General features: G+C 33.9%; 2 protein-coding genes and 1 pseudogene across 2 annotated transcripts; 1 reads left to right on the top strand and 2 right to left on the bottom strand.

Moving 5' to 3' along the window:
* Positions 1–1,175: 1,175 nt before the first annotated feature.
* The window catches only part of LOC112512230, a 31,679-nt pseudogene continuing 5,843 nt past the window's right edge, over positions 1,176–27,011 (bottom strand).
* LOC112512149 (PRA1 family protein B3-like) lies at positions 11,214–12,140 on the bottom strand. Its single transcript, XM_025118007.1, has one exon. The coding sequence runs from the start codon at positions 12,080–12,082 to the stop codon at positions 11,435–11,437; it is 648 nt and encodes a 215-aa protein (XP_024973775.1). The 5' UTR covers positions 12,083–12,140; the 3' UTR covers positions 11,214–11,434.
* On the top strand, positions 21,315–23,436 carry LOC112512148 (exocyst complex component EXO70B1-like). The gene has a single exon (XM_025118006.1). It carries the CDS (start codon positions 21,376–21,378, stop codon positions 23,236–23,238), a length of 1,863 nt encoding a protein of 620 aa, XP_024973774.1. The 5' UTR covers positions 21,315–21,375; the 3' UTR covers positions 23,239–23,436.

Here is a 27,011-nt window from a genome sequence, read left to right as displayed (position 1 = left end):
AGGATCAATTAAAGGGATCTTAAAAGATTTATAACTCCCAAATAATTACTATGGAGTTACATAAAGGTCAAATTACAAAATGACCATTGTATTTAATTTACAAGTTACATTTGAACATAAAGTAAAGAAAGAATGTGATTGGTTGATGTTGGTTAGTATAGTTAACACAATATATATATATATATATATATAGAGAGAGAGAGAGAGAGAGAGAGAGAAGAGTACGTTTTTATGTCATCGAGTTAGTCTAGAAAAGATGTAAAACCGCACGTTTTTTTCTCTTTCATGTGTCCCCGCTTTAAACCCCTAAATCAATATATTCTAGCAACAATTCATGCTAGCTTAGTGAACCAAAAACGATCATTAACTTATTTAATGGCGTTTAAAATAGAAGTAGTGGAATTTCTAGGTTCATTTATTAGCATGGTGAAAACAAAAAGAACCGCGATTTTCTGTTTTGGTTGTCATGACACGTGATATGTTACTGATTCAAGTTAGTACTGTAGTTTCTGAATACGCCTTTTCTCTTAGTGGCATGGTTATCTGGATTAGGAGGAAAAGACATGGTTCGTAATTGGTGGAGTTATGTGGGGCTTGAAGATTATTTGGGTAACGTTGAAATAGTCCAAGACCAAACACCACCAGAGACAAAGATGGAAAACGGGGACGAAGTCATCGAATACAATGAAATCCCACAAAACCTAAAAACGTTGCCAACTACTGAGTCCGGTAATGAAATGATGTTGAAGATGTCATTAAGGATGAAGACTAGAAGAGTGAAGAAAGACGAACTTAAAACATGACGAATGCACGAATGATACAATTATTAGAACACGACAAAAACAAGAATATTGAAGACAATTTAAAAAACGGGACAAAGTCACGTGAATATGGAAATATAGATGTGCAGAAAGTCATCCGATCCAATTTAAACAGACCAATTCAATTAGAACCAATCAACCATAATTGGATATGCACTTAGTGTATATGGATCAGATCAGATCCAAAACTTCAACTTCCAAAAATACTAAAACAATAAAATTAAATCTTATTTAATATAGTTAGTTTTTAATTTGAGTAAATAAAATTATAAAATAATATCTTATTTTATTTGTTTTGGTATCATTGTATATATATACATATACAAGAGTCTAATAAAATGATAACTAATTAGTTTATGGTAACTGTAAAGTCTTATTTGAACCACAAATCAATAGATAAATTATGAAATTTCCATTTTCAACGATGAACGCCATCCCGAAACCCCAAGCGAGATGAGTATCGATGTGGCAGTGCATCAACCAGACTCCAGTTGCATTTCAGAAATTCTGTAAGTTAGAAAACTATTGAAATTACTGATCAAACTGTCAATTTTGCTCTAGATGAACTTTTGTGTTTAGATTTTGAGCTAGAAATGGCACCAGATTCAAATTAAGTGGCGGGTTTCTGAAGACAACTATAATCCGATCGGTTTGTAGTTGTTTTCTGAAACGGAGATCTTACCAGGATTATCGGCTATGAATCGAATGGCAGCCCATCCACCAACTGGGATGTCGATTGTGTTCCTTTGTGGTGGATCGACGAGATTGAATCTCGGGGTATCTTGAGACGGATTGAAGTTACCGAAACCTTGTCCAACGACGTAGAAATGGTATCCGTGAAGATGAACGGGATGATCTTCGGTCGAGAAGATGGATGTATCTTGCAACACGATCTGCACGCTAGAACCGAACTTCAATTTGTAAAGTTTCGTTCCCTTAACGGGCTGCCACAGCCCTCGACGGCCGTTTCCGGTGTAATTAAACTTCACTGGTGGTGCTGCCGGAAAATCCGGTGTGTAGATGTTGGGAATCTTGTTCGTGTAAGCTTGAAGTAATGATGCTTGTGAAGGAAGCACGAAGGAGACGTTGTTCATACTGGCGGCAAACCGTGTGTTATTCGGTCCTTGGCATCTAGGTCCAGGAGAACAGTTGAAAAACCCGAATCCCACCACGAAAAACAAGTTTTCGTCTAGTATTATAGGAACATCGACCTTTCCCGGACTCTTGATTTGGTTCGTGACGGTGTTGGTGTCGTTATAGGTGGGGAGTGATGGTAGAATTGGTCTTGAAGTGGTGGATTTGTACACTAGAATTGCGGTGGTGGTTGTATTGTCAAACGGAGCGTTTCTAGCACTAGCGTAGGCTCGGGCCGCCATGTAGTAGCTGCCAGGCCGTTGATCGGTTGTCAGGAGGACGTCCGTGGTCTGACTTGGTCCGACCATGATGACGTTGGTGGCGAATGGTTTAGTGTAGACTGCATCGGTCACGACCATGGTTAGCCGGTGGTTCGCGATGGAGAACAATAGTTGTTGATTGAGTGCAGCGTTGATAACTCTCAAGAGAACAGTGTCACCGGAGGTCACCAAATATTTTATCGTACCTGAATTGTCAGATAACACTTTTTATCTATAAAAAAATCAAACGAACACAGTAAATCCTACACGAACTAGGGTTTGAAGAAGGTATGATGTACGCAGACTTTTATCTGTTAGAATCGTGTAAACAAAGCGAGTCTCAAAGAGTGGATCCCACAACCACTAGTTCAAAAGACTCGGTTAGTAGTGGTTGGGGCGTTTTTTTTTGTTAACCATGGTATCCGGGCCAGCTACGCACACCTCGACTAATCCCAATGCCAGAGAACAACTAAGAAAATCTCTATTGGCCTTGTAATACTCAGACCAGTGACCTCTAAGAAAAATCCTCAAAGACGAAGACTTATTGTCAGTTGAGGTAACCCCGCAAGGTTTCTGCATGGGACATTTTGATTCTAGATAACTCAGTTTCGGAAACTAACAAACCTTGTTGAGAGCATAGGTAAACATCACGCGGTTGACCGTTGATGGTTAACGCGTTGGAAATGTTAGGAGCCGTGCCACTGAACAACGCTTGTTGTTGGACACGGATGATATCTCGATCTCACCATTCGCCTGTGACGAACATCATTGAGTGATTAAAGCATCTCCAAAACGAAAAAAAAAAAAGATTTTTTGAATATGTTTTATTGGTAGGATAGGAACGAGACATGTGATTTTGCGATAGAAGATTTTTATGTATAAGATTCTAAGCAAGTTAAAACAGTACATAAAGTTTCAGATAAATATATAATCGCACCTAAAACGATAGGGAGTTCCAGTTTCGATTTAGCGAAAGGATACGAAGAACCCAATTTAGGACGGATCATAAGTGCACCATAGACCGTCGCTCTTAGCCATCGGCTACGAGCGTGCCACCACAAAGTCCCCTCTTGGTCTTGTACGAAGAACTTGTACGTGTACGAGCCACCCGACATGATTGGACACCGAGTCACATACTCCGGTCCATCCGCCCACGGGTTCTGCATCTGTCTAAGTCCATGCCTGAAACACAAACCATTCGTCATTTAACATTTTCCTTTTCTAAGTCGAATCCTCCAACCCCAAAAAATTAGGACCAGTAAATGAATGTAGTACCAATGGATGGTAACATTGTAACGAGCTTTGTTCGTTACTTTGATTATAACGACATCTCCGTTACGTACTTCCAAAGTCGGCCCGGGAAACTGTCCGTTGACGGTTATTATCGTATGGGATTTGCATAAACGCGTTACTGATTGTTCTTTAACCTATTAGTAGCAGAGTGATCACTATTAGCCCAAAAAAAAACGTTAATCGTTCGATTAAAATATAAAAGTTCATGTATTAAAAAACTACTAATCATCATGAGACTCCGCTACCGCTACAGGTGTTACACCCGTATTAAAATTATATATCGTCTTAAACGAGTAATAAACAAATAAAATATAAAAGTCCATATCATATTAAAAATATTATAAATTAAAACAAGAAAATGCTTAAAATGACAAAATAAGAAGACTAATGAACAGTCTTTTTGTTTTTTATTAACGAATTCTGAAATTAAATAATCACTTTTGATTTTGAAAGAAATTAGATTGAAATTCATCGAGATGCTGATGCATTAACAACTTCACATGACTTTTAAATCAGGCCCAAACACAAGTAAAATTGTTGGGGCCCGTTCAAAAACCCATACTTAACATGCTGATAGACGGTCCTACAAAAATAAAAAACATTTTTTCTATTATGTACCCTTAAGGTATATTATTAGAATCATTTAATGCACATGTTCATATTAACGCTCATTAAATGCTTCTAATCCAAAATTGGAGCCTATGGACTACCGAATAATGGAGGAGTCTTTAGTCTAGCGGTATGTGAGTCATTGACCACCTGAAAAGAAGAGTAAAAATCAGATTATATTTATGGGTGTAAATGTCAACAAAGAAGAGTAAAAATTGGACTTGTAATGTGTACAAGTAGAAAGGGTTATATGGAATAAGTCAGGACCTTCACTTGTTCTCAAATCCGTCCATCCGTCTCTCTTTCCTCAGACAAACAACTTTTTGAAATTATAGGATGAGACTTTTTGGCTAAAGAATTATGGAGGTTCTTGATCAAAACTTGGAATGTTTGAAATTGGTAGTAGCACGATTGAGCCATGGAAATGTGAATATTAATGTTATACATAAAAAATAGGAATGAATTATTAATTTTTATGGAAGTCTGAATCTTGTTTTTCAATTTCTTCTCCACTTGTTGAGATCCATGTATCACTTTAGTTGCTTAAAATTTTACTTCAAAAATGATGAATTTTTTTTTGTTGATATAGTTTATTTAAAAAATATACTTTTAATAATTTAGATAATTTAATTTCAATGAAAATGGGTATTCTATTATCTATTTAAAAAAATGCGTAAAACATTTTGAACAAAAATGAGTGGATTATTTATTTAATTATACAGTGTTTTCGAAATTCTCTCTCAACTTCTTTAAGTTCTTTAATTTAGTCAAAATTTTATCAATATTTATATATTTTGTCTTTAAAATATTGGACATTGAAAAATTTCATCTAATGATTGATATCTCTTTTTATCAATATTTTTAGATTTTTCATTTCAAAAACCCCTTTCTTACTCTCACACACCACACAGACATATATAAATAGATAGACACACACACACACATATACAATTGAGTTCCGATAAAAAAAAAATCAAAGTTTCGATAGACACATAGAAAATATTTTGTTAACGGATGTTCACATGTCCACATATTTCAATGCCAATATAAGTACTATTTCATGTTAAGATATCATTAATATTTTTCAATATCTGTTTTCATTATCATATTATAAATAAATTTAATTAAAATATATTTATTGTATTGCAAGATATATCTTACTTATATTCTTATGGTAATATTTTTGTTTATCGCACAAAGAGTGTTGTTGTTAACCAGTTATATGCTTTACAAATCAAGGCATTGGTACAATTAATTACAATATATTGTTACATCAATTGCCATAATTACAAAATCAATTTTACAAAGGAAGTAAGACAAGAAAATTAATAGTCATGTATCAAATATATTAGTTATTATCTCAATTAATTACATAGATATTTGTATTTATGAGCTTTTAAAATGCTTAGAAATTTGATAAACTACTTAAGGGTGGGTTTGTGACCCATAATTTACCAACACATTTGAAGACTTATTTCTTACAGATACTGACAATTTTTGATCACATATAGTAGGAACATCATCTAATATGGGTTTATCCAACAAGAATATGACTACGTTTGTGTTGGTTGTGATGGTTATCCTTTGCATTACATGTACTTCTGTTTTAGGTTAGCTTTTCATGCCTTTACCATATCATTTATTTGAATTTGCTTCTATTCGTACGAAAATACTTTTTAGTAGCATATAGATAAAACCCAAACTAATACAACTTTCTTCAAATTTTCTAAAAAATATTAGATATATGTATACATTCCAACAAACACATGTGCTCCTCTCTCCCTGCCACTTATATTTGTTAGAGGACGTATGAATGATTCAGATCGTGATGATAATTTGTCAACAAAACAAATTTACCTTTATTTATTGAATAATGTAGGAATAGTTCATATTCTTTGACACTTTCTAAACAAAACAGTTTTTAGTTTGGGTTTTGAATGCCACACTCATATTTTTCTATATCGAATAATTGAACTTTCTTAAATACAACATTATTTGATATGAGTTTATCATTCTAGAATGTTGCAATAGTTGTATTGTTTGCGATGTTGATTCCTTGCATTACATTTCTTCATACTGTATATATGTCTCTACCATGCAAGATTGTATGTTTATATTTTTATTACCAAGGTAATTAAGAGAGGGTTATTACACAAGCTGATTGCATACGGTAATGTACAGCACATTCACAGGAGGTCTTCATTGGATTCTGTAACGATGGTTCGGATTGTGTGCCAAACTGTAAGGCGAAAGGCTTTCATCATGGGTATTGCATACCAACACCAACCAATAAATGTTTTTGTTACAATAACTAGTAGGACGATTCTTATAAAGTCTAATAAACTTTGTTTGATATTATATTTTTATAATAAAAGTATATTTTATCTATTCTTGTATTCTCTCTTTTCTTATGAATCTCAATAAAATTGATATAGATTATATATGTTATGTTAAATCTCAAAGTTATACATTTGTTAAATTTTTTAGTTGTTTAAAGTCAAAAAAAAATTATATATGCATCAGCTTGGGCCTTTGAATATATGAAAATTGGTCTGTTAGTTTAATAAAAGTATGCTTTCATTCAAGAGGCTACCAAGTAACATCTCATATATACCACTATGATTTTTCGTATAAATACATACGTTTTACGTGTTATGGAAACATTCTCAAGTGGTTCTTTTACATAGTATAAGAAGCTATCGTTATGTAATTTTCCAAGCTCTTCGAGCAAGAGAAAAATTTGCATCTCGAAAACGAATTCATTCTGAGCTAATGATAAATGTTACAAGGTGAACATGAAAACAACTCTTCTATTATAATATGGTTTCCTAGTTTTGAAACTTCCAATGCTAAGATACTACATACCAAGGATTAAAATTGGAGATTTTATATCGTTGGAAGATAAAACCTATAAAAATTTAATTCCACTTCGTTATTGTACTCATTTTTTACTTAGCATTATGTGATAACGAATTATATAATGAATAAAACTTAATTCATATCAAGTTGTTAAATTTAAATTAATAAGGGAATCAATGTAATTGATTTCAAAGATTATCCAATTAATAAATTCAATTACATGAATAGGATGACATAATAACCTTTTATAGTTTTTATACGCTACCCGTTGTTAGTCCTTATAAGTAAAATATAAATTCATAAAATATCAAAAACACATTTCTTTTTGTTGTATTTATTCTTCCGTCCCCATCTTGTTTCTCATTTAATCATCATGTACTCTTTTATTTGAAGAATATGAAGAAAAAAATTATAGAAAAATATATATATTAATATTTAACTTTTTATAATTATGCATGTAATTGTACATATAAACCAGAGCATATATTAACATGTGTTAACATTTAAACTTTAACATATATTAACATGCAATTTCGACATGTTTTAACATAGAAAATAGTGAACATCAAATACTGAAAAAACAACAAACACTAATTGAATGTTAAAGTACTTTGTCATAAGTTAACATATGTTTACATACATAAAAAAGGAAGGTCTCTCTTTCCCTTCGATCATAAAACTACTTTTGAGTATCGTTATAAGTGATTACCACCTGTACCATATATTAAATATTCATACTTGTATAAGAAACAGATAGTTGTCGATGCCAAATCCAATCCAATCCCAAGGATCATAAAACAGTTGTTGTATCAGTTTGAAATTCTGGTGCAGACCCAACTTTTAGTCTAATTTGTGACTAGTGTTTGGCACCGAGCGTTGCGTGATGACGAATATTGTTTCTTTAAAAATCATATAACTAAATTAAGATGAAAAATAATTCGTCCATATGCTTATAATGAATTGCAAGGTTGAATAATTAATGTATTTCGTTTAGAGGATGGGCCAAAATAACAAAACACATAAACTCATGTCATTCTACTTTATCATATTCTCACCAACGTGGATAACTAAACTCAATACCAATAAAATTATTTTGAATACTCAAATCTCATAATATCACTCCTTTGTATATCCTTTCATCTTCTTCCAAAATATCATCTTTATACTAATATGAGATGATAAAACTCAACCTTATTTCAAGATGAATGATATTTTGTGAAATGAATAATTTGTTTTGAATTTTGTGTTTTACATAGTATTTTAACTGTGTTTTGCAAAATAAATTTACTATTTGGTTGGTTTTGATTTCAACCATAATTATAGATTTCAAGCATATATCACCATTTATTATAGCCATCGTCTTCTTCCAAACTATCATCTTTTCATCAATGTGAGAAGATGAAAGTCAACTTTATTTCAAGATTTGAGTAATACTCAAACATCATTTTGGCAAGTTGTCATCCTTAGTTTCACTTTTAATTTTGCACAATAATTTTTACCATTTAAAATGTTTTGATTTCAACCATGATTATAGACTTCAAAAAGAGTCATTCAAAATAAGACAACCCTATGAGTCAAACTCTATAATCGACACAAAGGCATCCAATCCAATCCAATCCCCTTTCTTATACACACCACTTTGTTCAAATCTTATGAATCTTCACCAATGTGTGACAACTAAAACTTAACCAAAATTTACCATTTCATAATACTCAATTTTCATGATACCAACTCCACACCCCCAAGGTTTTCCTTTTTTATATATAAAGATTTTGCACCGTAACGACAGCAACGACCATATCGAAATTCTGATGCAGACACAAATTTTTGTAATGACCTAACTTTTGCAAGTGCTAATGCAGGCTCAAATTGAAAGTCTTGACCTAGGATTTTGATAGTGTTGATGGAGACCTCGATCGAAATTCTTGAAACCAAGGATCCAGATCGAAATTCTAGGACCAGATGCTACAGAGGTGGAGGGGGGATTCGAAAACCCACCAGAGCTGGGGAGAAATGTTTCGAAAACCCACCAGATTATGCAGATGCAGATGCAGATGATTGAACGCAGCAGGGAGAAGCATCGGAGAAGAGGCAATAGAGATGAGGGAGGAGGAGAGCCAGGAGACTTACCGGAGTAGGAAGGAGACTGACCGGAGGCAGAAGGAGGAGAGCCAGGAGACTGACCGGAGGAGGAAGGAGGAAAGGAAGCTGGAAGCGTGTTTTAGAGAAAGGCATATGGGTAAAAATTTGGGCTCAATCTAAACGACACATCTCTTCTGGCCGACTGATTAAGCCATATCCAAACAGGTTTATATGGCTGACCGTATAAGCCATGTATAGCTTATACAGCCCATTAAACCGCAACCAAACAACCGCTTAGAGTTTGATGACTTGATGGGAGAACCAACATGTCTATGCAGGTTTGGGGATAACCAAGTGTTAGAATCTAGCAACAAAAACATGACATACCAAGAATGCAGCAAAAGTAAACAGAATAAGTTCTCAACTCTGGGTTGGGTTGTGCTTGTCTTCTTTCTTTCGGTGCAATTTTGCACCATTTCCCTCGGTTTTTGATTTACCATTTTTGTGAAGTCTCACTCTAATTCCTTAAGTCAAATAAACAGAACACAATGAAGATATTGAAAAAGGGAACAAGTTATTCAGGTATATAATTGACACTTCGATGTAAGACAAATCAAAGAATTAACCGATTGTGTCACGTTTCAATGGGAAAAAGGAAACAGCCTTGGAAGAATCCCAATTTGTCCTCAGAATACTGCAACAAAAGCCAGAAACAGTGTCTCATGCGACTAGATACAAGACTTAGGGGTTGTTTACCTAATAAGCGCTTACCGTTAGGACTCAACAATATAATTTATTTTCTAGGTGATTGTAGTATATCAAAATGATATTGTATGCAACAATATATTTGGTAAGCGCTTACCCGGGTAAGAGGTGTCACCCTCACTTACCGGGTAAGATTCTTTATCCTTATCATCGCTCATACCAGGTAAGATTCTTGGGCCTTGTCATGTTCGTCCGGTGAGGAAAATAGCCCGGTAAACACCTACCGGGTAAGCGTAAACAGCCCCTTAGATCACTCCTAGTCACCCACGCCTACATGGATGAAGATTTCAGCATTATCGTTTTCTTTATCTAATTTTCCTTTAATCTTTATTTAATTAGTAAATCAAGATTATTATTAGTTTCCTTTTGATTATTATTTAAATCATTTCCTAGTTGGTTTAGAATTAGTATAGGTTTCGATTTCATAGCAATCTTTTATATTATTTTTGCCACTAAATAGGACCTTTATAAGCCTTAGGAAATCAGTTTTAAAGTTTTATCATTAATTAATAAAATTCCCTTTAGAGTTCCATCTCTAGTTTTATAAGAGTTTTTTTTCTTATTTTCCGAGTTCTATGCTCGTAGACTAGCTATCCTAAGAGTTTAGACCCTTGTCGATCTTTCCGCTTTTTCCTACTGCGTCACGCTTGCCCTACTCAAAAGACAGAATCTTATTCTAAGATAACAAAGAGATAATTAGGGGCCGCTTCAGTAACATTGGGGAAGTTCAAAAATCTGCAGGAAGTTTTTTAAAATCACTCTAAGCTGGTAAGATCTTAGTTCCCAAAAAGCTTGTCAGGTTTAGGCTTCGACAAGCCTGAGCTGAGTATGACTCATGCTCGGCAACTCAACACACTTAAGATGCAGCGTAAATGAGTTGAACCATACCTGCCAAATCCACTATGGTATCCCAGGACACCGTTGCAAAGAATCACTCACGCCGTCTAGCCTATACGATATATCAACATCGGAACAAGGGTTCAAACTTCACATTCACTCAAGGAACACCATATGCCTATGAGATTCATCATCAAATGCATCAAATAGTTGCTTTTAAGATGCAGAGTATTTGTCATGAAATCAGATTATAGGAATTTAATTATGCTTTAAATACTCCACTATTATATACACGATCTCACCAACCAGGCCTACACAAGCCGAACCAAGGATCAAGCATTTGGCAAACTGGGATAAGAGTTGAAGTCATTTCCTACAAGCCAAGCAAATTTGAGGCACATACGCATTCCTCGGAGGTGTTGAGGCATAAACGGAGGCGATCTTGGTAGTTGGTATAAATGAATATCATTACTTATGGAGATGAATGGAAGAGCAAGATTACAATAAAACTAGTTAGTCATCATTATTTTTTCCGTAGAATTCAACATATAGATTTAAACAAACTTCATTGACGAATTTTCATTTAATTAAAAGAATCAATCAGGAATACTTGTACAAATGCAACAAATCTATCATTATGTAGCCGAAAGACCATGAATTAGGTCAGATCTTACACCAATCTACAACAAGCAAGACGAAAATTGATAGAATATCTATAAAATGATGACAGAATAATCGATGATACTAGCATCTCGGAAATCAAAACGTATCTGTTTAAACACGCGCCATGACATCGGCGACGGCGGAGGAAGTTGCTGCTCCGCTGAACGAGGAAAACAATCCGGCGCCAGAGGTCTCTTGATCGTCAAGGAATAGATCTTCTGGATCTCTAAACGCGCCGTGAACGCAGATGATGCCCACACCTATCAAGGTAGCGGACATGAGCAGTGAACCAACGCTTGTTAGAAAGACAACGAACACCGTGAAAAGAACTAAGATCCCTAAAATTTCTCGATCGGAGAAGGTGCGGCCGCCAATAACAACCGGTTGATCGGCAGCGCGGAAGAGGTATAGGAAGAGCCAGGCGGCGAGGAGAGATACGATTGTGAGCAGAGAGAACGGATGGGAAAGAAGAGAAAACGCGAGCACGGCGGAGAGTAACGTCAGGTAGTTGACACGAAAGTAGTTGAAGTTCTTGCGGATGCGAGATGTGGCGTCGGTGAGCGAATCTGGCTTGGAGAAGGCGGTCCGGTCGACCAGTTCATACCAAGGGCGACGGCGAGCGAAGGCGCGTCGTAGAGATTCAGTGAAGCGAGCTAGAAAGGCACGTAAGGCCGGAGTGGCGGAGATGGTGGACGACCAGGCGGCATTGCCGGTGGTGGACGACGGAGGATCTGAGATCGGGAGATTTTGGGAGGACATGGATGGAAATATTGAAAAAGTTCAGGGGTATTCTAGTCAGAATGGTCTGAAACTTTTTGACTTCGAGAGGACTGAACGATTAAGAAGGGATATTTATACGCTAGCGCCGTGGAATGATATTTACGCATCTGTAACACCTTTTTAAGCTTCAATGAATACGGGCTGTTGATGAAGGAATGGACGGTGAAGATCTGACGTGTTTTCTGATGTACGCGGTAATGCTATCGCACTCCATTATTTCATGCTCATTTCCCAAACAATTTAAGCTTTTTGTATCATTTACAAAAAAGAATTCAATTTTTTTTAATGGAAACTCTCGATAAATACATACATATATATACACTTGGGATCATATGAGATTAAAGGTTTTTCCTGAGACATGTAAGACAAATTCTAAATCCTTGAATTATATCTACAACCTGAACATTTATAATCACAAAATTGCCACGAGACTTCTCAATAATCACAAAATTGTCACCGTGCAACTTTAGACCATTAAATCATTAGCTTTTTGTTGCATATTTTTTAATGAGTTGGATCTCTATGGTTACAGTTTTTTCATGAATTTGGTCCGAAAATAAATCAAATGGGGCCTTGTACTTGCGTTAAGGATTCATCTCGTTGTAAAAGTGCAACCATAGTAACACGACTTGTTGATTGTTCAAGAAATGAAAAGAAGCGGTAAAAGCATATAACCACATGGACAGAACATGTAATTTATTATTGGTATACAATTAAAAAATATTTCTTTCATATGGCAATCATTTATGAAAGTTCTTAAAGGTTAGAGAATTATACAGTTTCTCTCCTATTTTCTATATTTAGAGAAATATTTCGAAGATCTGTTGAAACAAAAAGAAAAATTGTCCAAAGTTTCCCAAAATCTCAATTTCCTGCATTTTGGAATACCTGTTGGATAACCTCTTATTAATTTTTTTAAAGAGTGACAAGTTGTTTATTAAAGCTAACAGAGTAAACAGTTATCAAGTAAGATTCATCACTTCATTTATTTTACCGGGTCTAATTCACGACCATCGAGATGGTATAACAAAATTGTTGGTAAACATTTACTACCCGATTAATGCTAACCGGGTAAGAGTCACCAACCTCTATTTGTTATATCTTTTACAGGTAAAATTCTCGATTTCTGTATTACTAAAAGCAATAGAGTAAGTAACCCAACAATGAGTATCTGTGGCATATATAAATTTAATTTTTTTTTTTTTATCATAGATTCATCTCTCACGTTTATAAAACTTCTTACATAACCGTTCCTCAAATTAACGTCAGGATTTTTATAACAGCTATTCTGTTGAACACCAAAATGCTAGATATTATTATTTAAATATTAACATAATGTCATTTAATTGGTTAAAATAAATTAACTTTCACTATTAATTACTAATTAAGCATGATCATCTGTTAAAACAGTTTTATAAGCCTAAATACCTTTAAACACTTTCAGTCCACAATTCCACATAATAATAAGAACAACATTTAGTTTTGGTTCATAACGTTTGTAATTTTCAACGGATATTCTTCTTAAACTTTAAAAAATCATATTTGTTTTTTTTAATATTTGTTAATTCTTAACGGTTTTTGTCCTTTTTTTTTAATACTTGTTAACTTTCTCCGTTAATTCCAATTAATCAAGGAGTATTTTAATCATTTTCACTGTTTTCATTATATAAAAAAACATATTATATTTTTAATATGAAATCGCAAAAAAAAAAAAAAAAAAGTGGTGGTTATCATTTTTCTTTCCTATTTTTGTTTTACAATTTCAAATCAAAAATATAATATATTTTTTATTTTAACATAAAATTGAGAATATAGTGAAATGACTAAAATACCCGTCCTTTTACTGGACTTAATGGAAAAACTTTATGATTAATAGACAAACACCTTTGAGAATTAACAAACATAAAGGATCAAATCTGCCTTTTTGTATTTCAGGGTCGATATCTGTTGAAAACTGTAAACATTAAGGACCAAAATTCAATTTTACTCTAATAAATAATACCCCATTAATAAAAAAATTTAGCCGGTATCTTGAAAATGAAATAAATATAATTTCAGCCCACAAATTCCGGCCCAGTAATAATGGCCCAGTAGAAAAATAAGCCAAGCCCAGAAAATCAGATGGGCGAAGGATCCGGGTCCGTCCAATATTGACCCAAACCGACCCAGTTTTCTCTCTTTTTCACCCGACTTTTTTTTATTAACCTGAATATCCAACTCGCTATGCAAGCCGACTAATCACAGGACAACCATCTGTTTTGCTGATAGCCCGGAGTCACCGTATTTGAACCTCCGTGGCCACGAGGGGATTTTTATTCCTCATTGGATTGGAACTTGGGACCTCCTGATACTTTTGACCTTTGGAGCCACGCTCAAACCAATCACGCATCACCCATGTGGTTAAAAGAATGGGATCGTCGTGTTTTACCATTTTTGGTCACTATTCGTTCTTTTCGAAGGGATTTTTCTGCAATGACTTGAGCAATAAATTATCGACTTTTTTATACCGAATACAATAAAAAACTTTTAGCTTCAATATTTACGTTTTATACTCAAGTTTTCAATTTCATCACTCTTAAGTGTAAACATCAAGCTTCCATAATACAAATCATATAATTTAGGGTGTTATAAAATGTCCATAAACCAGATTTTAGCATTAAGAAGTAGAGATATTGTTTTCCTAAATACAGCCCTGGCTTACAAAAAAAAGTTAAGAAAAGCCCAGCTAGAGGCGTTGGCATTGCACAAAAATTTGATGTTATTAAAGACGGTTTGATTGCAAGGAGAAAAAACGACAAGAAGAAAAACAGATAAAACAAGAAAATACGTTGAGAAGAAACAAATGAACATTTAAGACAACTAAACGAGTGTTTAGTTGGTTTTCCATTAACTCGTGTACGGATAAAGTTGTCTTTTTATCAGTCTGTCTTCCATTGGTTTTGACTTTTGATATACAAACTTTGACTTTGTTTTTTATATTTAGAAAAAAAAATTGATTTAAAATTACTTATAAAAATGAAGGGAAAAAGAAACATAAGGTGATGAGTGGCCTCACGAGCGTTGTTGGTTGCACATTGTTTTTTAACCCACTTTCCCAACAATTTCCTATAATACTTTTAAATTAATAAATTTACACTTAACCTACTTCTGCAATCTTTATTTACCAAATGACGCCAAAAGTTAAATAACATTTTCATTTTGACCCTTATGCATTTTGTTTTATGTATTTTATGTTGTATAATTCTTGTTATGATTATGCAAATATAGTCTCACAAAGTAACGACTATTTTAATGAATGGAATTAGCATTATTTTACTCATACACACATTTACATTATTATGCAAAAATATGTAGGTACAACAGTAGAATATTTAGAGATACCAGAAGCGTATTCTTATAATGCAGCGAAGTACATCTCGATTTTAATGTTTTTTTTTGTCTCAGTCGATGTTATAATACAGTTTTATTTGGTTTTAAAAAAACGATAATGTTTTTATTTTTGAATAAAATATAAATGTGAAGATATATCATAAAAATTGATATTAGTATTAACTATTTAAAATTTCTCGTTTTTTGTGTATTTCTTTAATTCTTTTTTCGAAATTTTTGGTTTAATAATATAATTTTTTATAAAGATAATAATTAAATATTTTGTTAAAACTTAATTATTATCTTAATTTTATTTTAGATTTTTTATATTTAAAATGATAAGTTTATCCTCTATTTGATTATGTTTATATGCAGTTAGTTACATGAATTCAAACATGAATTTTTAATAAGTTGTACTTACGCATAATTTACTTGTAATCTTGAATTTTAAGTAATATGCATCAATAAACAGTATTTCATATATAAAATATGGTTTTTAAGAGTTTTTTTCAAATATTTTATAATATAGTATAGATATATTAACCGGTTTTAAAAGGACTGATCCTTTTAAGCAAAAAAAGAGATAAGATATTTTTATTATACACACATAAAACATATGTCTTAAAGACCATTTCTTATTATGGATCTTTTCTATTAGCAATTAGAGTAAAGTATACTTTTGATCCATGTGGCTGCCACTAGTTAACAAATCGTATCCCTGTTTTAATATAATTAGGATTTGATAACTGTGGTTGCAACTTATTGCACTATCTGTCCATCTGCCTATCTCAAGTTAATAAATTATCCATTTAACTCAAGGTTGTTCTGTCATTTTTATTCTTTTTGTGTTCTATTATTTTGTTTTATCAATACTTCGGTTTTCAAAACCGACTATTTCAACCGCTCAAACATCCATCTTCGACATCTCGAAGAAGTTCTAGTTTCCCTAAGGCTTACCAGAGACCAGAAGACCTCAGATTCGGGATTACCTGTGCCCACCCTATTCGGTCAAGCTGGTAAGGCCTTGTTTTTAATGAAATCCACTCTTCAAAGCTTGCCTTTATTCCCTCCTTGTCCGGGGTCCCGAAAGGAATGGCTGGTAGGATTGAAGGAATTCGGACGAGATGTCCACAGTCTGGTGCAAGTGGGCTCTTCTTCTTCGATTCAAGCAAGTCGACCATAAGGTGAATCGATGACCTGACTGAAGCAATGCGGGCAGATGAAGAAGATTGACGCCTACTAAAATAAAGAGGTCGCGAGTCTGTTTATAGTCACGACTGTTCTTTAATACACCTAGCTTGTATCCCTACCCCCGTGCTCTTTCCTATCTACTCAACCACCACAACCTTAACTCCATCTCCAAAGAAAACAAATCTAACTTTGGTGAAACAAACCTTAATCCCATCAACACCCAAATAAACCCTAATTGGAATTCCAAAACCATAAAATTAAACACAACCGAATTTCATAAATCCCTAAATTGTTCCATTCTAGGTGTTGAATCAAATATGAAAAGGGGGGAAGAAACAATGATGAAGGTTTGTTGTTGGTTGGATTTTTAGATAGAACAAGGAAAAAGACAACTGGATGGAGCTTTTTCTTCTAATGTCATGAATTTCATATTTCTTCTTAATCTACTCATTTTTTGCAAAAGAACCTCAAAACATAATTTATATCATTCATCTTCTCTAAATCTTCTTGTGGCATAAGGGCTTTCTTTCCACCAACACCAGTTGGTGAGAGTGACATTGGAGATGTCAGAGGGTTGGGGCGAGGGTAACACAGAAAGGGTGGTTTCATTTTTGAAGAATATGAACGAAAACCAACAACGTTTGTTGCCTTTTTGCTGAACCAACACTATAACCCTCTCAAAGTTATGGCTTTCTTTCCCTCTTGTGATCTCCTTTTTCTGAAGACGTCAGTTGCCTCACATTTTGGAGGTTGATTGAAAGAGAGGAAGATGGTGAGGGATGGTGGTGAGACTGAAGCTAGACTAGTGACGGTTGAGGAGATGGTGCATGATACACACTAATTATTTAGTGCTAAAACACTATTTTCTCTCACTCAGATAGATTATTTTCCCTTTAAATCCCAATATCGAGTCATTTTGTTTCCTTATCTTTCGTTTATCTGTTTTTGAAGTTAGAAATAATGATTTACCTGTTTTTACTCTTTGGTAGGCTAATATGAATTTATGGACAGGCTTGGTGTAGCAGATCTCATGCTGCAACATTTATGTAGTAGTGAGCTGGTGGAAGAAACCGTGTGCATAAAATGAAGGATGGCTAAATGACAAACTTGGTGGCTCTTGGAAAGACCTTTGGAAGATTTCTAATTTAATTTAATAGCTGAAAATTAGTTGTCTTAACAACTACTTAAAAGTCTTTTACTGTTAGCGAAGTTGTGTCTATTACAAAATGAAGGATGGCTAAATGTCACTGGTTGTGTTTTCATTTAGAATTTAAAGAGACAAATTAATCACTAAGTACTGGAGGTTATCACCAAAAGTCGTTGGTTGTGTTTTCAGTTAGAACTTAAAATAGTAAATTAATCACTAAGTACAAGAGGTTATCATCAAATCACTGAGAAAATTTAGGATCAACAAGACAAAAAAAAAATCCATTCAGGTGAGTGGCACCATGAAGGGTTTAAAGAAGCTTAGAGGGGTGTTATTTGGGCGGTTAAATCGGTTTTTGATTTATTCAATTTGGGTTAATCGATTTTTAACATTTTTAAAACTAAACGATAACCAAACTAAATAAGGTTGATTTAATCGGTTTCGGCTTATTCGGTTTGATAGCCGGTAAAAAGCATCACCAACCAAAAAAATCATTATCTATTAAAAGACATTATTTTCTCCATGCTATGAATAACATCAAGTAAAAAACATAATATAACAAAATATATATATATATATATATATATATATCCTCAATTAAAAACATCACATAACAAAAAAAATATGTAAAATAATAACAGCATAACATGTATTTAGCTTTATTTGTTTAATAATATAAAATATAATTCAAATGTGTTTTTCAGTTAATTCAGTTTAACCGAATTAAGAAAAATTAATCGAGAACCAGACCGAATAAGGATTCTCATTCGGTTAACCGAACCGTTCAATTCAAAAACTGAGTAACTCAAAACCGTTCAACCTAAATTGCATTCGGTTTAAATGGGTTATTTAGTTTCAGTTATTTTTGACACCGCTGCCTTAGATTAACATATTAGTTACAAGAACCCATAATGTAATAAATACATTAGAGGGTTAGGGGTCGTTTACTAAACATTTACTTGGTAAGTGCTTACCAGATAAATTTCCTCATCGGATGAACATGAGAAGAGCAAAAAATCTTACCGGATAAGAGCGATAAGAATGATGGAAAGTCTTACCCGGTAAGTGAGGATGACGACTCTTACCCAGTAAATTGTTGCATTCGATATGTTTTGATATACTAAAATCTTGTGCATCAAAATAAATCATAATGTTAACTTCTATCGGTAAGCGCTTATCGGGTAAACAATTGGTTAAACGGTCCCTTAGTATAGTTATAATTGTCAACATAACATTGGGGCAAAATTGTAATTTTTTCAACATGAAGTAGTAGCCATTCAAATGAGGATTTATGATGGTAATATATGTTTCAAAACACCAACTTGATTGTAGATATTTTTTCCCATTAAAGTAGTTTGACAACATTAAATATATATATATATATATATATATATATTTATTTGCAGTATTCATATTTGGTCTATAATGGAGAAATTTTCAATGAAAGGGATTTTCCCTTTGAAATGTGGTCCATTTCAATGCTAAAAGTGATATTTTGAAGACCAAAAGTAAACTTCAATTTCCCATTCCTACAAAAACAAACATTTTTTTATTAACCTAGATATCCAACCCGCTATGCGAACCGACTAATCTTAGGACGACTACATGCTTTGCAAATAGCCCGGAATCACCACATTTGAACCTCTGTGGCCACAATGGGGATTTTTATTTCTCATTGAATTTGAACCTGAGACCTCTTGGTACTTTTGATATTTGGAGCGAAGCTCAAACCAATCAGACATCACCTTTGTGGTTAAAAAAAGAAAAACAAGAAAGAAGAGTTAAGGTGAGAAGTATAATAAAAGATCTGAACTATTGATCATCTTTAATTTTAAACCCATTCATGAATCGTGCGTGATACGAGGACTGATTTGATGCATCTTGGTACATCTCATCATGGTGCATCTCATTCTAATGTGCATTTAAGGATGAAGATCATTTTTCTCCATTTTCATCTTAACTCTCTTTCTTATTTGAAACTCAATCCTTTTGTATAAATGGTTAAAGTTCAAGTTGTGAACCATAAGAGTGGTGTCTGATTGATTTGAGCTTGGCTACAAATGTCAAAAGTACCAGGACGTCTCAGGTTCAAATCCAATGAGGAATAAAAATCCCCTTGTGGCCACGGATGCTCAAATGCGGTGACTCCGGGCTATCTGCACAGCATGTGGTCGTCCTGAGATTAGTCGGCTCAAATAGCGGGTTGAATATCCAGATTAATAAAAGAAAGTTCAAGTTGTGACAACCTAATTAAATTTAAAATTGAAAATATATCATCCAATAAACTACAAAAAGATGTATAATATCAAAACATATCCAATAGATTTTTTTTTATAAAAAATCAAATTAAATTAAATTTTAGTGCTTAAAACGTATTTTCAAATTAAATTTTTGCTCAAATTTATTTAAATATATATTTTTTTCTTTTTTAATCTGAAAATCAAGTTAACACAAATACTTAACATATTTGCATAAAATCAATCTAAAATAAAAATTCAATTAAAAAAATATTAAAAACTGAATTTGGTTAATTTTTTTTAATTATTTAATAATAATATAATTTATTTACCATTTTTATTTTTAGTTGTAAAGCTGATTGTTTTTGCTTTGTTTGTGGATGTATTTTGACTGCTTTGGTGCCTTGTTTCATAAAGTTATGGTTCAACTTTACCTTTAATGCGTTTGAAATAACGACGCTCTACAAATATCATAAACTATAACACTTAATATTTATATTGAATAATTTTTGCCAACAATAAGTTGGTTTTTCAATAATACACATTTGTTTTTAATTATGCGAATTAATGTTTTAAAAATGCAAAATAACAAATTTAATACATAATTAGACATTTATTATGTGTATTATCTGGCCATCAACACATGATCCCCATAATTAAGGTTCATATTCATATTTTATTTCAATATAAATAAAACATTTGATATAATATGGTCGTCTAATAAAAATAAGTTACTGATATTTTTTTTAATAGTTAATATTTTTTTTTTGAAATATATAATATCTATATACGACAAATGTAACAAATAAACTTACACCCTCCTCACTTTTGGTGAGGTTTGAACTTCTGACTTCTTAAGAGGTCAAAGACTACGATACTGCTAGACTTTTTTTAGCTGTGTTATTTGACCATTTTAATGTTTTAATAATATGCTGCATTTTTATCTTCGAACATGTAGCTCAGTTGGCAAAACACGAAACGACTTTTCTCAATAATATGTTTGATTTCAAAATAAAAAATTACTACAACCCTAAAATATTACAAAACATTAATTTTAGAAATATGAATCACGAATAGAGAATAAAAAGTTGATATAAAGATTATGTGAATCAATTTAGGAAATAAAAGACTAATTTGCCCTTCAAATTCAACCTTGGTCTTCTTCCTGCCTCCTTTCCCTACCCCACAGCAAATCGTTCACTGTTTTCATCCGCGTTTTTCCCTGAAATTTCTTCGTTTCTGCAACTACAAAAAGTCATATCAATCCCACCACAATCACATAAAAATCCAAGATTTTATGCTTCACAGTTGAAACCCAGTTCTTAATCATGGCGGAAAATGGCGAAGAGAAGCTCATTGCGGTGGCCCGTCACATAGCAAAAACACTGGGTCATACCGATAACGCCATGACAGATGATATACTGCAAATTTTCTCCAACTTTGATGGAAGATTGAGGGAAAAGCTCAATGAAAACATTTCCGGCAACGACGGGGGAGCTGCACTAGATCAGACTCTAAAAACCCTTGACCGGAGAATCTCCAGATTCATCACCGTTGACCAGCCTATATGGTCTGATTCTGCTGACGCTTCATCGTTCCTTGACGCCGTCGACGAACTAGTTTCCGTGATTCGTGAGTGGAATGCCATGGCCGACAACAAAGCTGTTACGTCTTGTCTTGATAGAGCTGAGGATTTGCTTCAGCAGTGTATGTTTCGGCTTGAGGAGGAGTTTAAGCTGCTAATCGAACGTGGTGGCGCTGAATCTTCCGATAACGTCGCCGGTGGTGGTGTTGGGGGTTATTCAGATTCCGATGACGAAGAAGATGACGGATTCGATGATGTAGATATTCCGGTAGCGCATCTGGTATCGGATTACAACATCACGATCGACGCGCTTCCGTCTGGTACAATCAACGATCTACACGAGATCTCGAAGAGGATGGTGGCCGCCGGCTACGGGAAAGAGTGCTCGCTTGCTTATAGTACCTGCCGGAGGGATTTCTTAGAAGAGAGCCTCTCTAGATTAGGGTTTTTAGGGTTACAAAATTCGAGTAAAGCTCTTGAAGACGATGACAACGATGTCGAAATCGAGAAGTGGATTAAAGTAATTAACATGGCGGTTCGAGTTTTTTACCCAAGCGAGCGACGTCTATGCGATCGCGTCTTCGGTTACTCCTCCGCCACCGCCGCCGCTGCCGATCTCTCATTCATGGATATATGTATGGTTTCCACCATGGAGCTGCTAAATTTTGCTAACGGAATCGCGATGGGGAGCAGAGCGCCGGAGAGGTTGTTCAAAATTCTCGATGTATACGAAGCCGTGAAAGATCTATCGCCGGAATTCGAGGTATTATTTTCCGATCAATATTGTTTGTTCTTAAGAAACGAAGCCATAGGAGTCTGGAAGAGATTAGCTGAATCCATTAGAGGCATTTTCATGGAACTAGAGAATCTAATCCGCCGTGATCCAGCCAAATCCGCCGTCCCCGGCGGTGGTCTTCACCCGATCACCCGTTATGTCATGAATTACCTCCGAGCGGCTTGTTCCCGACCAACACTAGAACAAGTTTTCGACGACAATCTCGATCCATCTTTATCATCATCATCATCTCCATTATCACTTCAAATTTCTTGGATCATGGAGGTTTTAGAAACCAATTTAGAATCAAAATCCAAGATTTACAGAGATCCAGCGTTATCATCTGTCTTCATGATGAACAATGGCCGGTATATCGTCAAGAAAGCTAAAAACGACGAATTAGGTTCTCTTCTCGGTGACGATTGGATCCGAAAACAAGCCGCAAAAGTTCGACAACATCATCTAAATTACCAACGCACCTCATGGCACAAGATTCTCAACACTTTGAAGCTCGATAACAGTAACTTATCTTCGAATCTTGCTTCAAGATCTTTGAAAGAGAAGCTGAAACAGCTCAATTCCCAATTCGAAGAGATCTTTAGAACTCAATCGACATGGGTCATAGTCGATGAACAATTGAGAGATGAATTGAAGGGTTCGGTAGCTGGAAATGTGGTTCCTGCTTATAGAAATTTTCTTGGGAGGTTTCATAATCTTCAAGATATTGGGAAATATGCAGATAAACATGTTAAGTTCGCGATCGAAGACGTGGAGGCTCGGATCGATGGTCTGTTTCAGGGAACTGCGGTGGCGGGCGGTGGCCGGAAGTGAAACGGTGGCAAGTAAGTGAGGTGTTGAATTGTGGTTGTATAATATTGTGATGTGTATTTGTACAATGTTTTATTGTTAGTTTTATGGATTTTTTGTTCGATAAAATTGTGGCCATTTGGTAACAATTTAATGGGCTGATTGATAAAGATTTAGTTTTTGGTAACGGCTTAATAGCTTGTATGGCTTATTCGGGAAGCTATACGTGGGTGTTCAATTGTGGATTATTAGGCAAGAAAGTGGCTTATTCACTAAGTCAAAATATAGGTGTCGGATACGTTCATCACTAAATTTCCATGAATGCCCTTATCCTTGTGAAACACGCCCTTCAAACCCTGTGGAGAAAAAACCCGCTTGAGAGAAAATGCTCGTGAAATACGCATTGTAGCCGATCCCCGATCTGTTCTGGGCATCGAATAGATCTTTTATATCGTTCAATGAAGATGAGTTTTGATTTTCATTTTGTCATCTTGATAACAAGTTCTGATTTTCGCTTTGACATCTTCACGAAGACTATGATGACGGAAGAATGGGGTTCGACTCAATAGATTTTGATTTTCTATGACAATCGATTGCTATTTTGTTTCTAGATCGTCAAGGTGATCGTTGAATTTGGGTTCAATTTCTAATGAAGATTGGATCTCGATTAGAAACAAAAATTGAAGTCTATGGAATATCTGGCTTTTGTAAATCCAATATCCCAACATGTGGTTTTTCCTTGTGATATTCAGCCATCTAAACTATTGATGAGCTGTGTGAATAAGCCAGATAGACCAATAAACCTAATTAAGTCGCAAGTGAACAATCTCTAAGTTGTTGAATAAACTAAACAGATTTATATGTTAGATACAGAGGTTGATTTGGATTGTAAACGGGTTTACAACTTTTGCTTTTAGGATGCGTTTGAATTTCATGTTGGTTTTTCATTTCTTCGTAGATCTATGGGCCATAGGATTGTACAACATAACCGGGAACCCGTTCAAACCGTCCAACCCAACCCGTAAACAATCAAATTCACCAACCCATTAAACCGTCAACCCGTCAATTAATAAGGTTAAAATTGTATCAGACTTTAACTCCACCACTAATATGTAATTTTGATTTTTTTTAATTTATATAAAGGATTAAGTTATCAATACAAACGTGTGAAATTAAGCAATATATAGTTTTACTGATATGTACATATATACCCCTAACTCCTTGCCCCTTGGTTGGGTGAAGACGACATATATTCGTGTTGGTGTGTAAACATATTTTCATTTTTCGCAAGCACAATTTGTATTTCAGTAATTCAATATTACTTATTTGTTATATATATATGATTAAAGCGAAAAATGGACAATACTTACAAGTGATCAGAATTTGAAGACATATACTTATTTAAAGGAATCATGACAATGTACCAACCCAACCCATAACGGTTTGAGATTTTTTTTCAAATCATCGTAATTGGATTAAATTGTTTAAATGCTTGAAACCGCCGAACTCAAACTCCATACACCCTTGTTGGACCGAGTTCTTGGAGATGGACAACATACCTCTAATTAAAGGAATCCTGTTAACGTGTTAAGGGAATATGGATGCAAGAAAAATAAAAGATAGGGACCTTCGATTTGGACAATTCGTTTAAGTGACCAAATCAAATTTTTTATCAAACCATAGGCACCAATGGTGTCTTTTACTCTATTTTAAATATACTGATTTAATTCAATAATTGAGTTTCGATGAGAACGAAAGTTATGATAATTAAAGGATCTCCACCTTTAAATCAATCATATTCAAAATCAACACTAATGAAATGCACCAGATCAATTTCCATAAGAAATACAATTCATAAGGTAGAGATGAAATTAAAAGTAATTAAGGGTCCAGATTTTTTCTTATACTTCTTGTAATAACTCACGATTATTCATCTTTGGCTCGAATAGATTTTGTTCAAAGACATCTATTTAGGGTTGTTTGGCAATTGTTGAATGGTTTGGTGCAGAATGATTAAGTGGTCAGAATGATTAAGATGCTCTCATGATATAGTGCAAAATGACATATAATTGTTTGGTAATTCTGTACAATGAAATTAAGGCTTTTAATGGTTAAGGGAGATCCAAGATACAACATCATTGAAAGGGTTTTAGAATCATTAAGAAACATATATTTTTTTTTTGTCAAACAAAATTCACCTCTTAACAATTAAAAAATTACATTTTAATAAAATTATTAAAAAGTAAACAAACAACCCTTTAAATACACTTTTCCTTCCGGTCCATAAATCAAAAAGACCTTTCACGTAAATCGACGAGGATTGATTTTGACTCATCAAAACAAAGTTCAAAACCCCAAAACCGACATAAAACCATTAAAAGTAATATAATACCAAAAATAAAGAGTAAACTAGAATTTACAAATTTTGTATTTGTGGTTTGTCGAAAATAACATTTTTAATTTTTATGGTTTTAAAATTATGAGATGGTCATCGTAATTAATAAAAATATTCGGATTTGATTTCTTTTTTGAACGACCATTGAAAAATTCTATCAAATAAGGGATATTTTCGTCATTTTATCGATTTCTTTTGTCTTTTATCCAATAAAAACCACCAAGATCAAAATTATAAAATCAAATTTTGATTGAGTAAAAGACAAAAAAAAATAGATAAAATGACGAAAATGACCTTCGTTTAACATAATTTTTTAACGGCCGAAAGAGGGAAGGATCAAATCCGGATCTTTTTACATACCACGATGGCCATTTTATAATTTCAAAACTGTAGAAATGAAAAGTGTTATTTTTGAAAATTATAGAAACGAAAAAGGTTTTATTTTCAACAAACCACATAGACCAAATTTGTAGTTTCCTCTAAAATAACAAAATAGAAAACAAATGCTCTTGTAATCAAGTCCCTTATAAAACAATTTTTTTTCCCTCCGCAATCAATGTGGGATCTCACAATCCACCTCCGTTTGGAGCTCAACATCCTCATTGAGACACCAGTCTAGCTCTGATATCATCTGTAACATCTCAGGTTAACCGTACCTGATGTTGTCCACTTTGTCTCACACTTGAACTTACGGTTTTAAAATGCTATTGATAGATGAAGTATCAAGTCTTTTATAAAACAACTTTTGTTTCCCTCCCAACCAATGCGGGATCTTACATAGCTCATTTTTGTTCTTAACATATATTCTCCGTTATTTCAGTTATGCAATGTAATAAAAAAAAATTGGATATAAGAAGTCCTCTTAAACAAAAGACAATTACACAAATATTTGACGTGTATGTTTTACAATATGTTGATTATATAAGTTTTTATACATATATAAAATCATAATATATATGTATATATATGGAATTTCAAACGAGAACACTTTCATTTTATAAGGACGTGAGAATACCCTTACATGTGCTAAGACGCGTGAGGGGACCCTGTGATGTGTAGACGACGTATTCTACGACTTAAGCTGCGTCAAAGGTTGTTTGCGTCTATGATTTAACATCACATGTGATGCTATTGATTGATTATAATATCATATCAACAACACTTTTATCATATGTGATAAATAGTTGTGAGAAAGCTTAATGGTGTAAGAGCGACTTGACCCGCAATCAAGATCGTATTGAAAATCGCTCTTGTCTCTAATTTAGTATCAGATGTATATCATATGTGATGGAATAATAGTATCACATGTGATTATCTATAGTGAAAATGTGTTATCGCGTTTTCATAAAATGAATGTATTCTCATTTGAACTCTTATATATATATATATATATATATATATA

Source organism: Cynara cardunculus (genome assembly GCF_001531365.2).
Source record: "Cynara cardunculus var. scolymus isolate 2C chromosome LG 5, CcrdV1, whole genome shotgun sequence".
Classification (NCBI taxonomy): Eukaryota; Viridiplantae; Streptophyta; class Magnoliopsida; order Asterales; family Asteraceae; genus Cynara; species Cynara cardunculus.
The sequence above is the reverse complement of the archived record's forward strand: the minus strand, read 5'-3'. Positions and strand labels throughout refer to the sequence as shown.